Source organism: Pelophylax lessonae (genome assembly GCF_965119305.1).
Source record: "Pelophylax lessonae genome assembly, chromosome: 1".
Taxonomy (NCBI): domain Eukaryota; kingdom Metazoa; phylum Chordata; class Amphibia; order Anura; family Ranidae; genus Pelophylax; species Pelophylax lessonae.
This window is the reverse complement of record NC_138768.1, coordinates 890383835-890399812: the sequence shown is the minus strand read 5'-3', so window position 1 is coordinate 890399812 and position 15978 is coordinate 890383835. Positions and strand designations below refer to the sequence as shown.

The 15978-nt window shown below is 47.5% G+C and overlaps 1 protein-coding gene across 1 annotated transcript in view; it reads left to right on the top strand.

Moving 5' to 3' along the window:
- Positions 1 to 323: 323 nt before the first annotated feature.
- LOC309550850 (uncharacterized protein) overlaps positions 324 to 15978 on the top strand; it is a gene marked incomplete at both ends in the record, with an annotated part of 169452 nt that continues 153797 nt past the window's right edge. Inside the window, 2 exons of the mRNA XM_082251209.1 lie at positions 324 to 461; positions 1962 to 2012. Coding sequence (XP_082107335.1) covers positions 324 to 461; positions 1962 to 2012 — 189 coding nt within the window. The remainder of the gene's footprint in view (positions 462 to 1961; positions 2013 to 15978) is intronic.

Here is a 15978-nt window from a genome sequence, read left to right as displayed (position 1 = left end):
TTTTTCAGTTGTTAAGTGTATAAATAAATATCAAAATAGGTCCCCGAATTTATTTTTTGGTCATTTTTCCACCACCTCCATCTAATTTCTTTCTTTGTCATACGAGACATAAGATAAGCTTCATGCTACATTTATACAAAGTGGGATTTTATAATCAGCGATTGGTGATTAGATATGAAGCACAAATAGCTGAATCTGAATTCTAGTGTAAAGCTGATAATTTCCGGCTGAGGCTTCAAACTCGCATATAAAACTCGCAGCAAGATGGCAGTACACACAATTCCTACCCACATCACGGGACAGAAGACTTATAGAAGACCATGATGACCTCCCTGAGTATTTCCTGCACCGTTCTCTTCTGTCTGCTGGGTGGCATTGCCGCTGTTCCCCACCAACGTGCCAAAGTAAACCGAACCACCCTAGAACAAATCATGTTCAGACTGCAAGATCTGAGAAATAAGGTAAGACCGCGCTACCTCCTGGTAGGAATGAGCCAAACTGCCCTGGGTTTGGTCTGAGCCTTCTTTGGCGAACTTCAAAGACGTTCAGGTGCCCAAACCACACTGAAATCAATGGGAGACAAATCTGTGAAATTAAAAATTCCCATTTTCTGGGCTAATGAGCAAGGGGGTGTTAACCAGTTGCCTACCGGGCACTTTCACCCCCTTCCCTTGTCAAAGCATCTAGTACCCATGTTGATGAGGACAGGGGCCTCTTCCCTACAACCCTGGCCAGTGGTTGTGGGGGTCTGCCAGCAGGTGGCTTATCAGAACGTGGAAGCCCCCTTTATCCAATAAGAGGATTAGTGGTCCCCCTTTGTGAATGAGTATGGGGTACATGGTACACCTTCACATTCTCAAAAAAAATATGTAACCTAAAAATAAAGAAACCCAATATCAATATCAGACTTTTAATTTTGAGCATGCAGCCTGGCCAACAGGGAAGGAGAAGCATACCAGGTTCCATGCCCTCAACATGAGGGTATACCTTGCCGGGGTGGGGGGGGGGGGGGCCTGGCAAAGCACCTTGTACCCATGTTGATGAGGACAGGGGCCTCTTCCCTACAACCCTGGCCAGTGGTTGTGGGGGTCTGCCAGCAGGGGGCTTATCAGAACATGGAAGCCCCCTTTATCCAATAATACCTAAAAATAAAGAAACCCAAATGTTTGACAAGTCATTTACAGCTGAGTTACCGTGGAAAAAATCTTGATGACCCAGTGCACACGACTGATCCTTGGGGCACCACTAGCCTGAGCTGTCATCGGCTATATAAGGGATGGGGCTGGTGACACCATTGCCTAAATAGCCAGTGGCCATATTTGGATGGTGATGTCACCGCTGTCCCTAACCCTTTGCTGTTGTGGCGGGGACAAGCACCTGCTGCTTCCTGAGGAACCATCGATAGCAGTAGAACAACCATTTCTATATATGAAGCTCAGCTCTCCGATGAACAGGGGGACAAAGGTCCAAACGTTTGGTCCGAACCTAGGTTTCGACAGAACCATTGACCCACCCCTATGCCCCATATTACAGAATATTATTTCATGCCGTTTCAAAGATTCAAAAGGGTTTCCAGGGCCGGAGGTCAGATTAGTGGGACTCTTTTTTTTTAGGGTTTATGTAGATGGTCGTTGTTGGTAAATTCTGCATTTTTCATTAAAACGCAGTTCCATTAACCACTTGCCGATCGCGCTATAGCCAAAAGACAGTTATAGCATGGTCGTCCAGTTTTAGGAGGGCTTCTATTGACATTCTCCCAGAGAAACGCCCCCCCCCGTGTGCCCCCTTCAGACATAGCTAATCACAGATTGAGGTAAAGAACCAATCACAACGGCCCTTTACCATGTGATCAGCTGTGTTAGGAATGGTTGGCTGATCTAGAAAAGTCTCGTAAGATTGAATGCAAAGCATTGTGGGATATTTCAAATTTCGAATCCATAACTCTCGTTCTCTCTTCCTAGACTATTCCCCCAAGTATTCCACCATTTTTTGCAAGGATGGACGCTGAAGAGGTAAGAAAGCCATAAGACATGGAGATGATGTCATTGTAGCTGAATGGCGGAGATACCTCTACAAATGTACTTCAGCCAGGTCACTCCTTTTCCTCAGGGGTCATTCACACTACTGGTGGCCATACCTTCATTTGTCCATCTGTGGTGGCACCCAAACTTCTTGTTGTTTCAACAGGTGGCAATGTACCTGTGTGCATTGGGGTGTGGTGTCCTACCCGAAATGGTAAATTCACCTTTTATGGTGAATTAGGGCACCCCTGTGATGTGAATGGCCCCGGACTGATTTACATTTGTCCAATGGATTCAAAGTATTCAAATCAAATTTAAGTCAAATTCGAATTGAAAATATCAAAATAATCTGAATTCATTGTGAAGAATTCCATTCAAAAGTCTAATTTCGGAAGACCTTTATATACTTTCTATTCTATTCTAATTGTTTTCCATTTTATTTTATTCTTTTCTATTCTGTTGTATTATTTTATTGTCTATTCCGGGGGGGGGGGGGGGGCTCCAAACATTTCACTTCAAGGGCCACATTGTATATTTTACACAAATCTGCGGGCAGAAAAAAGTTGTGTCACCATCACAGCCACATGCTCATTTGTGTCCCCATCACAGCCCCCCCCTGCAAACAATTATGTCACCCTCAGAGCCCCCACATACATTTATGTCTCCATCAGCACCCCCCATGTATATTTATGTCTCCCTCAAAACCCCCCATGTACATGTCCATCTCCCTCAGAACCCCCCATGTACATTTATGTCTCCCTCAGAACCCCCCATGTACATTTATGTCTCCCTCAGAACCCCCCATGTACATTTATGTCTCCCTCAGAACCCCCCATGTACATTTATGTCTCCCTCAGAACCCCCCATGTACATTTATGTCTCCCTCAGAACCCCCCCATGTACATTTATGTCTCCCTCAGAACCCCCCATGTACATTTATGTCTCCATCAGAACCCCCCATGTACATTTATGTCTCCATCAGAACCCCCCATGTACATTTATGTCTCCCTCAAAGCCCCCCATGTACATTTATGTCTCCATCAGAACCCCCCATGCACATTTATGTCTCCATCAGAACCCCCCATGTACATTTATGTCTCCATCAGAACCCCCCATGTACATTTATGTCTTCCTCAAAGCCCCCCATGTACATTTATGTCTCCCTCAGAACCCCCCATGTACATTTATGTCTCCATCAGAACCCCCCATGTACATTTATGTCTCCCTCAGAACCCCCCATGTACATTTATGTCTCCCTCAGAACCCCCCATGTACATTTATGTCTCCCTCAGAACCCCCCATGTACATTTATGTCTCCCTCAAAGCCCCCCATGTACATTTATGTCTCCATCAGAACCCCCCATGCACATTTATGTCTCCATCAGAACCCCCCATGTACATTTATGTCTCCCTCAGAACCCCCGTGTACATTTATGTCTCCATCAGAACCCCCCATGTACATTTATGTCTCCATCAGAACCCCCCATGCACATTTATGTCTCCATCAGAACCCCCCATGTACATTTATGTCTCCATCAGAACCCCCCATGTACATTTATGTCTCCATCAGAACCCCCCATGTACATTTATGTCTCCCTCAAAGCCCCCCATGCACATTTGTGTCCCCATCACAGCCCCCCTTGCACACGTTCATGTCCCCCTCAGAGCCCCCCTTGTACATTTTTTTGTCCCCCTCAGAGCCCCCTCTGTAGATTTATGTCCCCATCACAGCCCCCTCACACACAAATATGTCCTCCTCAGAGCCCCCTACATACATTTATGTCCCCCTCAGAGCCCCCCATGTACATTTGTGTCCCCATCACAGCCCCCCTTGCACACTTTCATGTTACATAGTTACATAGTAGTTGAGGCTGAATAAAGACAACAGTCCATCCAGTTCAACCCATGTCAGTGCCGATATTCATTTCCCATATTCCTGAATGTTGTGTTCTTTGAGATGCACGTCCAATAGTCTTTAAAAAGTATTGATACTCCCCGTTGAGACCACCAATTGTGGAAGAGAGTTCCACATTCTTACCGCCCTGACAGTGAAAAACCCCTTACGCAGCTTGAGGTTTAACCGCTTCTTCTCTAATCTCATTGTGTCCCCCTCAGAGCCCCCTCTGTACATTTATGTCCCCATCACAGCCCCCTCACACACAAATATGTCCCCCTCAGAGCCCCCCTACATACATTTATGTCCTCCTCATAACCCCCCACACACATTCATGTCCCCCCAAGAGCCCCCCTTGTACATTTATGTCCCCCTCAGAGCCTCCTCTGTACATTTATGTCCCCATCACAGCCCCCTCACACACAAATATGTCCCCCTCAGAGCCCCCCATGTACATTTATGTCCCCTTTATAATCCCTTACATACATTAATGTCCCCCTTAGAGCCCCCTATGTACATTTATGTCTCCCTCAGAGCCCCCACTTACATTTATGTCTCCCTCAAAACCCCCCACGTACATTTATGTCCCCCTCAGAGCCCCCATGTACATTCATGTCCCCTTCATAACCACTTACATATATTAATGTCCCCCTTAAAGCCCATTGTACATTTATGTCTCCCTCCGAGCCCCCACGTGCATTTATGTCTCTCTCAAAACCCCACATGTACATATATGTCCCCCTCAGAGCTCCCCATGTACATTTAGTTCCCCCTCAGAGCTCCTCACTTTTTTGTGTCCCCCTCTGAGCACCCAATGCACATTTGTGTCCCCATCACAGCCCCCCTTGCACACAATTATGTCTCCCTCAGAGCCCCCCCACATACATTTTTGTCAACCCTCAGAGCCCCCCACATACATTTGTGTCCCCCTCAGATCCCCCACATACATTTATATCCCCCTCAGATCCCCCACATACATTTATATCCCCCTCAGATCCCCCACATACATTTATATCCCCCTCAGAGCCCCCACATACATTTGTGTCCTCCTCAGAGCCCCCACGTACATTTATATCCCCCTCAGAGCCCCCACATACATTTGTGTCCTCCTCAGAGCCCCCCACATACATTTGTGTTCACCTCAGAGCCCCCCACATACATTAATATCCCCCTCAGAGCCCCCATATACATTTAAATCCCCCTCAGATCCCCCACATACATTTATATCCCCCTCAGATCCCCCACATACATTTATATCCCCCTCAGATCCCCCACATACATTTATATCCCCCTCAGAGCCCCCACATACATTTGTGTCCTCCTCAGAGCCCCCACATACATTTATATCCCCCTCAGAGCCCCCACATACATTTGTGTCCTCCTCAGAGCCCCCCACATACATTTGTGTTCACCTCAGAGCCCCCCACATACATTAATATCCCCCTCAGAGCCCCCATATACATTTAAATCCCCCTCAGAGCCCCCACATACATTTATATCCCCCTCAGAGCCCCCACATACATTTGTGTCCTCCTCAGAGCCCCCCACATACATTTGTGTCTTCCTCAGAGCCCCCACATACATTTATATCCCCCTCAGAGCCCCCACATACATTTGTGTTCACCTCAGAGCCCCCCACATACATTTATATCCCCCTCAGAGCCCCCACATACATTTATATCCCCCTCAGAGCCCCCACATACATTTGTGTCCTCCTCAGAGCCCCCCACATACATTTATATCCCCCTCAGAGCCCCCACATACATTTGTGTTCACCTCAGAGCCCCCCACATACATTTATATCCCCCTCAGAGCCCCCACATACATTTATATCCCCCTCAGAGCCCCCACATACATTTGTGTTCACCTCAGAGCCCCCCATATACATTAATATCCCCCTCAGAGCCCCCACATACATTTATATATCCCTCAGAGCCCCCACATACATTTATATCCCCCTCAGAGCCCCCCACATACATTTATATCCCCCTCAGAGCCCCCACGTACATTTAAATCCCCCTCAGAGCCCCCACATACATTTATATCCCCCTCAGAGCCCCCACATACATTTATATCCCCCTCAGAGCCCCCACGTACATTTATATCCCCCTCAGAGCCCCCACATACATTTGTGTCCCCTTCAGAGCCCCCACATACATTTGTTTCCCCCTCAGAGCCCCCACATACATTTGTGTCCCCCCTCAGATCCCCCACATACATTTATATCCCCCTCAGAGCCCCCACATACATTTATATCCCCCTCAGAGCCCCCCATGTACATTTATATCCCCCTCAGAGCCCCCACATACATTTGTGTCCTCCTCAGAGCCCCCACATACATTTGTGTCCCCCTCAGAGCCCCCACATACATTTGTGTCCTCCTCAGAGCCCCCACATACATTTGTGTCCCCCTCAGATCCCCCACATACATATATATCCCCCTCAGAGCCCCCACATACATTTATATCCCCCTCAGAGCCCCCACATACATTTATATCCCCCTCAGAGCCCCCACATACATTTATATCCCCCTCAGAGCCCCCCATGTACATTTATATCCCCCTCAGAGCCCCCACATACATTTGTGTCCTCCTCAGAGCCCCCACATACATTTGTGTCCCCCTCAGAGCCCCCACATACATTTGTGTCCTCCTCAGAGCCCCCACATACATTTGTGTCCCCCTCAGATCCCCCACATACATTTATATCCCCCTCAGAGCCCCCACATACATTTATATCCCCCTCAGAGCCCCCACATACATTTATATCCCCCTCAGAGCCCCCACATACATTTGTGTTCACCTCAGAGCCCCCCACATACAATAATATCCCCCTCAGAGCCCCCACATACATTTATATCCCCCTCAGAGCCCCCACGTACATTTAAATCCCCCTCAGAGCCCCCACGTACATTTAAATCCCCCTCAGAGCCCCCACATACAATTATATCCCCCTCAGAGCCCCCACATACATTTATATCCCCCTCAGAGCCCCCACGTACATTTATATCCCCCTCAGAGCCCCCACATACATTTATATCCCCCTCAGAGCCCCCACATACATTTGTGTCCTCCTCAGAGCCCCCCACATACATTTGTGTTCACCTCAGAGCCCCCCACATACATTTCTATCCCCCAGAGCCCCACATACATTAATATCCCCCTCAGAGCCCCCACATACATTTATATCCCCCTCAGAGCCCCCACATACCTTTGTGTCCTCCTCAGAGCCCCCACATACATTTTTGTCCCCCTCAGAGCCCCCACATACATTTGTGTCCCCCTCAGAGCCCCCACGTACATTTGTGTCCCCCTCAGAGCCCCCACATACATTTATATCCCCCTCAGAGCCCCCACATACCTTTGTGTCCTCCTCAGAGCCCCCACATACATTTATATCCCCCTCAGAGCCCCCACATACATTTATTTCCCCCTCAGAGCCCCCACGTACATTTGTGTCCCCCTCAGAGCCCCCACATACATTTATATCCCCCTCAGAGCCCCCACATACATTTATTTCCCCCTCAGAGCCCCCACATACATTTGTATCCCCCCTCAGAGCCCCCACGTACATTTATATCCCCCTCAGAGCCCCCACATACATTTGTGTCCCCCTCAGAGCCCCCACATACATTTGTATCCCCCTCAGATCCCCCACATACATTTGCCTCCTCAGAGCCCCCCCCATGTACATTTAGTTCCAACTCATAACCCCCCACATACATTTCATTCAAACACGAATACACGCGGTCTTTGAAGGAAATCAGCAATAGTTAGCAATATGTTTATATTTCAAATTTGTTTTCAAATTCAATTTTATTTTTTGAATTTGATTTGAATTTCGGATGACATTTTGTTTCATTATTTCAGATTCATTTAAATGTGTTACTATTGTAATTTGGGAATTCAGATACAACCGAATCTCTGAATTAGAAAAATGTCATCAATTTAGAACAAAATAAACTGCACATGTCTAATACAAACGTCTCCATGTGACGGTAATCCTAATCCCGAACAACCGAATCACTCCGATGGGGATGACAGGCGTGCCGCTCTCCTCAGGCAGGGAACTCCAAACATGAAAGAGAAAAGGAGGCGCCAACACCTAGTGCATTACCCGTGGTCACCTTTAAAAAGTTTATTAACCACTTCAATACCGGGCACTTTCACCCCCTTTCTGCCCAGGCCAATTTTCAGCTTTTAGCGCTGTTGCATTTTGAATGACAATTGCCCAGTCATGCAACACTGTACCTAAACCAAATGTATGACATTTTTTTCCCCACGAATAGAGCTTTCTTTTGGTGGTATTTGATCACCACAAGGTTTTTTCTTTTTTGCTAAACAAAAAAACCCGAAAAGTTTTAAAAGAAAAAAACGTTTTTTTGTTTATGTTATAAAATTTTGTAAATAAATATGTTTTTTCCTGCACTGATGAGCACTGAAGAGGGTGCACTGACAGGCACTGATGGGGTGGCACTGATGGGGTGGCACTGATGATGAGGCACTAATATTCAGCACTGATGGGCACTGATAGGCGGCACTGATGGGCACTGATAGGTAGCACTAATATGCAGAATTGGTTGACACTGAAGGTCACTGATGGGCACTAATAGGCAGCACTGATGGGCACTGATAGGCAGCACTGATGGCACTAATAGGCGGCACTGATAGGCAGCACTGATAGGCACTGATAGGCAGCACTGATGGGCGTAGGTGGGCGGCACTGATAGATGGCAAAGATGGGTACTGGTGGGCAGCACTGATAGATGGCAATGATGGGCAGCACTGATGAGGAGGGCACTGGCAGGCTCCCTGAGCACTGATTGGCATCCCTGAAGGCCATGGGTGGGGATCCCTGGTGGCCATGGGTGGGCAATCCCTGGTGGCTCTAGTGGCATCCCCAAAGGGTCTGCACTGGTAATCAATGCTCTGATCACCAGCACAGACCCCCCCCCGTCAGGAGAGCCACCGATCGGCTCTCCTCTACTCACGCCTGTCAGGCGCGAGCTGAGGAAAACCGATCAACAACACTTCCTATCTACTATGTGACCAGCTGTGATTGGGCACAGCTGGTCACATGGTAAAGAGCCTATGTCATAGGCTCTTTACCAGGATCGGAGATGCGGTGTGTCAGAGTGATCGGGGGCACGCAGAGCGGTCTATCCTGCTGGATGTCATATGACGGCCAGTCAGGATAGTGCAACCACTTTGCCGCCATCATTTTGCTATACGACGGGCGGCAAATGGTTAAAAAGCCAAAGACATACTCCTAGACAGAGAAGAGCTCTGAGGAAGGGAGCGTGACTCCCGAAACGTGTCAGTGGTCCAATTACAGGGACATGTTCATTTCCACATGTGGTGGACTCTCTATATGCGATTTTTACTCTTCATGTCTGTGAGTATAACTTTGGCTTTTTAATACACTTTTTAAAGGTGTCCATGGGTAATGAACTAGGTGTTTGCGCCTCCTTTTCTCTTTCATAAATCTTAATTCCTGACTTAGACGGTTGTCATTGGAACTTGGTAACATGTTGATCTACCCAACACTTTCTGCTTTGGTGACACCAGGACAAACAGATCTCCTTCATTAGAAACCTGTAGAGAAACAATCCACACCATGCCGTACCCTTTAAAGCAGGGGTGGGGAACCTATGGCCCGGGGGCCGTATGCGGCCCTCAAAGTCATTTGGTCCGGCCCCCTGTGCAGCCGAGTCTGTGTCTCTCAGCTGATCTGTCAGAACAGAGCCTATGCTTCCTGTATAGTTCCGGCTCAATTCTGACAGTCTGAGTGAGTCAAAGGCGGAGTGATATCAAATGCACTCCGCCTGTGACCAATACAGGAAACATCGCCTCTTCCTCCAGTGCAGCGCCGCTGCTAGCCAGCATTTTCTGCCAGCAGCACACACAGCAGTACCAGCCAGAGCCAGCAGTACCAGCCAGAGCTGTTACTCCTGGCTTGTACACAGCACAGTACAAGCCATGAGTACCAGCCTGAGCCAGCAGTACCTACAGCTGTACCAGTCAGCTGTACCCATCAGCAGTACCAGCCAGCTATACCCACCAGCAGTCCCAGCCAGCTATACCCACCAGCAGTACCAGCCAGCTATACCCACCAGCAGTTCCAGCCAGCTATACCCACCAGCAGTACCAGCCAGCTATACCCACCAGCTGTACCCGCCAGAAGTTCTTTTCAAAACTTACCACCGCAAAGAGTCGACTGTGCTCCAGACTGACCGACGCAAACCTGGAAAACCAGTTGCGAGTAGCAACATCATCAATACCAGCTAACATCACACACCTCACCAAAGAGAAGCAGTTGCAGCCATCACATTAGGGGTGAGTTAAATGTTTGACCAAATATAACAGGCACATTTTTAAGGTGATAATTTTGTACGGCCCCCATATGATTTTATAAATACCCAAATGGCCCTTGGCAGAAAAAAGGTTCCCCACCCCTGCTTTAAAGCCACAAAGGGGGTGATACTGTGTAAGTCATGATAAGAAATAGCCGGCATACCAAAGGTACCCCAATGTTTTACCAAAGGATAAATGTCAGGGCAAAGAGGGAATAATTACATTGATGTTTCTGGAACCCTTTTCCACGGTGAGGGACAGATGTCCTCTGTGCATGGGATAAGTCAGTGGACATATTCCTTCTTTACACGTTGTATCTGGACCTTCTGTGATGACCCCAGTGAAACACTGAGGTAACCTTGGGTGTTGTGGTTGTTTCTCGTAATTTAATATTGTAACCCCTCCACACTCTTTTCAGAACTGTTTTTAGAGATCCTTCAATACTGCAATGTATGTGGATTTAAAGCTGAATTCCTCGTATGGGAGGTTGTACATAGTTACACATAGCTCCCAAATGTCCCTGATTTTGAGGGACATTTCCTGATTTCGAGGGACTGTCCCTGATTTCGAGGGACTGTCCCTGATCTTGAGGGACTGTCCCTGATCTTGAGGGACTTTGCCTGATTTTGAGGGACTTTGCCTGATTTCGAGGGACTTTGCCTGATTTTAAGGGGCTGTCCCTGATTTGGAATAAAGTCCCCTTGTCCCTCTTTCCTCCTCATTTGTCCTTCATTGTGGTCTGATCTATATGGTTGTATATAAAATGCTCTGTTTATCTTTTAAAAAGTGTTTCCCAGTGCAAAACCTTCAATCCAATTTCTAAATAGCTGCATTTGTAAATAAAGGCCAGTATAAAGGAATTGTAGTGGTAAAAAGAAAGCACTTGTGTTTAACCATCATCTTTTTTGTATAATTCTCCTTTAAGAGGGCGTGGCAGGGGGTGTGTCCTATGCCTACATGCTTTTGCTAATAGGTGTCCCTCGCTCCCATCTCAAAAAGTTGGGAGGTATGGTTACAGGTTCCAGCTTGGACCAATAGCAGTATATATGTGCCACACCTGGCCGATCCCTGTGGAAACTGGAAATCAGTGTATAGATGCCGCTACTACACCGCTACTACAGTGATCTCCACTATCTTCCAGATCCCGTGACGTGTGGCTGCCCTGCTGCGTAGTGAACACTGGAGGCTGCCCACTCGGCACAGGAACCATTCATATAATGCCTTGCGTTCTTCTCAATAAATGAAGTGCGTTCTCTGATTGAGTGAGGTGGAAATTATGATGTCACCATTACACCTCATCACATCATCCAATCAGAGAATGCTTTGTATTCATTGAGAAGATGTGAAATGCTCGCTGAATAGTGCCCAGCATGGGACCCCGAAGCTAGTGGCAATCACCGGAGTAGTGGTGTAGTAGTTTTATATTAGTAGTTCTTCCTTCAGTGATTTCCAGTTTCCACAGGGATCCCAGAGGTATAGGACAGACATACAGTCAGGTCCATAAATATTGGGACATCGACACAATTCTAATCTTTTTGGCTCTATACACCACCACAATGGATGTGAAATGAAACAAACAAGATGTGCTTTACCTGCAGACTTTCAGCTTTAATTTGAGGGGATTTACATCCAAATCAGGTGAATGGTGTAGGGATTACAACAGTTTGTATATGTGCCTCCCACTTGACTAGCGTAGAACAGATGTCACTATAAACCTGGCTGAAAGGCCAACCCACCACCCACTTGCACCCTTTCACCTTTACCTTATCCCAATAATTGAGACGACACCGTGAGTGGAATAAAATTGGCCATAGCAGCCCTTTTATTAACCATTTTCAAATTAAATGAACATAAATTAACATAAAGGAAAAACCATTCCTTAAAACAGAAACGTCAAAAAACAGTTAAAGCTTTTGTTGGTCTTTGAGGTCCCCCATTTTAATGTTCAGATAAATACTACACTGCGGGCCCACTTAAACATAATAGGCCTCCAGCCGCAAAACTCCAGCTCTGAGACAACACTCTACCCCCAGTGTACCCATGTTTCCTTCCAGTCAACTGACCTCAACTGGAACGCACCAGAGGGAACCTACCACCAGTGGGTCCTGAACCATTACCTTGACTTAAAGGTTCTTGCACCTGCCATCAAAGACCAACAAAAAGACGCCACAGCTGCCGCGACATCCCAGGCAAACCTGTCAAAACAAAGCAAAAGAACAAACCCCACGAAGGAACCAACAAATAGATTTTAAACAATAGGGAGGGAGGGACGCTTCTACTGCCGAGTGAGGGGGTTTTGGCGCCCCCCAGCAGATCCCACCTCTTCCTGCCTGCCAGCCCCACTTCCCCCTGAAGCTAACCTAGACAACTTAGGCTCCCCCCCATGACACCACTGTCTGAACTTGCTTCCTAATTTTAACCCCTACCACTCCGCTGTCCATCTAGTCTTGCTGGCCCTCCACTATCTCTTCGCTCCTGCTCCGGGCCTCACTTTTTAAGGGACCAAAAGTAATGGGACAGATTAACAATCATAAATCAAACTTTTACTTTTTAATACTTGGTTGCAAATCCTTTACAGTCAATTACAGCCTGAAGTCCGGAACGCATAGACATCACCAGACGCTGGGTTTCATCCCTAGTGATGCTCTGCCAGGCCTCTACTGCAACTGTCTTCAGTTCCTGCTTGTTCTTGGGGCATTTTCCCTTCAGTTTTGTCTTCAGCAAGTGAAATGCATGCTCAATCGGATTCAGGTCAGGTGATTGATTTGGCCATTGCATAACATTCAACTTCTTTCCCTTAAAAAACTCTTTTGTTGCTTTCGCAGCATGCTTCGGGTCATTGTCCATCTGCACTGTGAAGCGCCGTCCAATGAGTTCTGAAGCATTTGGCTGAATATGAGCAGATAATATTCCCCGAAACACTTCAGCATTCATCCTGCTGCTTTTGTCAGCAGTCACATCATCAATAAATACAAGAGAACCAGTTTCATTGGCAGCCATACATGCCCACGCCATGACACTACCACCACCATGCTTCACTGATGAGGTGGTATGCTTTGGATGATGAGCAGTTCCTTTCCTTCTCCATACTCTTCTCTTCCCATCACTCTGCTACAAGTTGATCTTGGTCTCATCTGTCCATAGGATGTTCCAGAACTGTGAAGGCTTTTTTAGATTTTGTTTGGCAAACTCTAATCTGGCCTTCCTGTTTTTGAGGCTCACCAATGGTTTATATCTTGTGGTGAACCCTCTGTATTCACTCTGGTGAAGTCTTCTCCTGATTGTAGACTTTGACACACATACACCTACCTCCTGGAGAGTCTTCTTGATCTGACACACATACACCTACCTCCTGGAGAGTCTTCTTGATCTGGCACACATACACCTACCTCCTGGAGAGTGTTCCTGATCTGACACACATACACCTACCTCCTGGAGAGTGTTCTTGATCTGACACACATACACCTACCTCCTGGAGAGTGTTCTTCATCTGACACACATACACCTACCTCCTGGAGAGTGTTCTTCATCTGACACACATACACCTACCTCCTGGAGAGTGTTCTTGATCTGACACACATACACCTACCTCCTGGAGAGTGTTCTTGATCTGACACACATACACCTACCTCCTGGAGAGTCTTCTTGATCTGGCACACATACACCTACCTCCTGGAGAGTGTTCTTGATCTGACACACATACACCTACCTCCTGGAGAGTGTTCTTGATCTGACACACATACACCTACCTCCTGGAGAGTCTTCTTGATCTGACACACATACACCTACCTCCTGGAGAGTCTTCTTGATCTGGCACACATACACCTACCTCCTGGAGAGTGTTCTTCATCTGACACACATACACCTACCTCCTGGAGAGTGTTCCTGATCTGACACACATACACCTACCTCCTGGAGAGTGTTCTTGATCTGGCACAGATACACCTACCTCCTGGAGAGTGTTCTTGATCTGACACACATACAGGGGCGGACTGGGCCGGGGGGAAGGGATGCATTTTCCCCCTGGGCTGCTCTGATGCTTTGTAAAAAAGGCCGCTGTGTCCCCAGCTCAGAACTGCGCACGCGCAGTTCCGGAGTTGGCCGAGTGCGGCTGTACACAAGTAACTCCATCCAGGACTGCGAGGCAGGCAGAGGCAGCGATGTGTTCTGTCACAGGGCTGAGTGACTGCATTACCGAAGGAGCTACCCAGCCCCTCCCTCCTCCACAGGAACAGCTGCTAGACTCGAGGCTGGAACCTCTCTCTCTCTCTTTGCCCGCCCACATTCCGATCAGCCGAGTGCAGTCGGTGAAGAGAATGTGGAGAATGTGTGGGGCGGGCGGGAAAGTTCAAACTAAGCTGTCAGCTCAACAGATAGAGAGCTCCAGTGAGTGAACGTCCAAGTAAGTGAGTGTAACCTCTCCTCCCTCCCTTTCTCTCCCTCCCCCTCCCCTTCACTGCAGAGAAAGATTTTTCTTTCAGCCTGTTACAGTACCTTGCCCTATGCTATGTACTGGGGTCACACTGGCATGCTGGGGTTTGGCTGCAATGCTGGTGTACTGGCAGCCTTCCTGCATGTCACCCCCAGTCCCATAGACCTCCTATTAGACTGCACATTTTTACTGCATGTTCTGAAAGTGCACAAAAAATCCTGCATGCTGCTTCCTTGGTGGAATTTCAGAAAATGCAGCAAAAACGCACAACCTAAAAGAGTCTAAGGGCCTGCGGCTAAGGAAAAGTGCCAGCACTGCAGCCAAAGCACAGCACACCGTGTGAGCCCAAAGGCTTGTATGCACTTACAGCAGGCACTTACACTCCTCTGAAAAGTGATCCAGTTATGCTGGTTACTTGGCTGTCATGTTTATCCTCCTGCTTTAATACATGGTATCCTTTATGTGGGACAGGATATACATAGGAAACATATACATCATCTTAGCATTGTGACAGCCAGACAACCTGCATCTTCAGGAGTGGATTGGGGATGACAGTCTCCATGCATCTCTATGGATAGGTTTGCTTTAAAGAGACGATAACATTTTGTATATTAAAAAAAAAATATATATATATATATATATATATATATATATATATATAATCATGTTGGGGGGACCATGTGACTGAGGGGGGGAGGGGGGTACTGCCTACCCAGGAGTTGTGTTTGAAATACTGAAATCGCTAGAAATGCGCAGGAAATCCACCATACATAGTCCATTGACAAGTAATAAAGACCAGTCTAAGGCAATCACTCTCAGCTGAGTCCAATGAGAGATGAAAATGAGGGTCACATGGTGTTCTATTACACTTCATAGAACAAAGACTGAGACTTCTCTGTATGGTAAAGTCATTGTCCGCCCTTATAACAAATGTAAAAAATGTGACAACAATCACCTGCAGAGCATTGCAACCACATCACTGCCTCAGTGTGTAGAGCGTCGCTCGCCTTCGGGACACCATGCCGATCACAGACACTCTGGACTGGAGCGCAGCCGGGGGCGGGGCAGTGCAGCCTGCAGTGACCCCAATCAATGTAGCGGCCCGGCTGGCAATGCAAGCAGGGGGCGTGTGACGTGATGCGTCAACGCCTTTCACGCACGTCGACGAATTTTTGTAGTCGACGAGCCGTGGCAGCCCTAATAGAGACCAATGGAAAACGCCTGTAATCTGCCCAAAAAGAAGCTCATGTACTTTTTTGAGCGTTGGGCGTTTTGCTC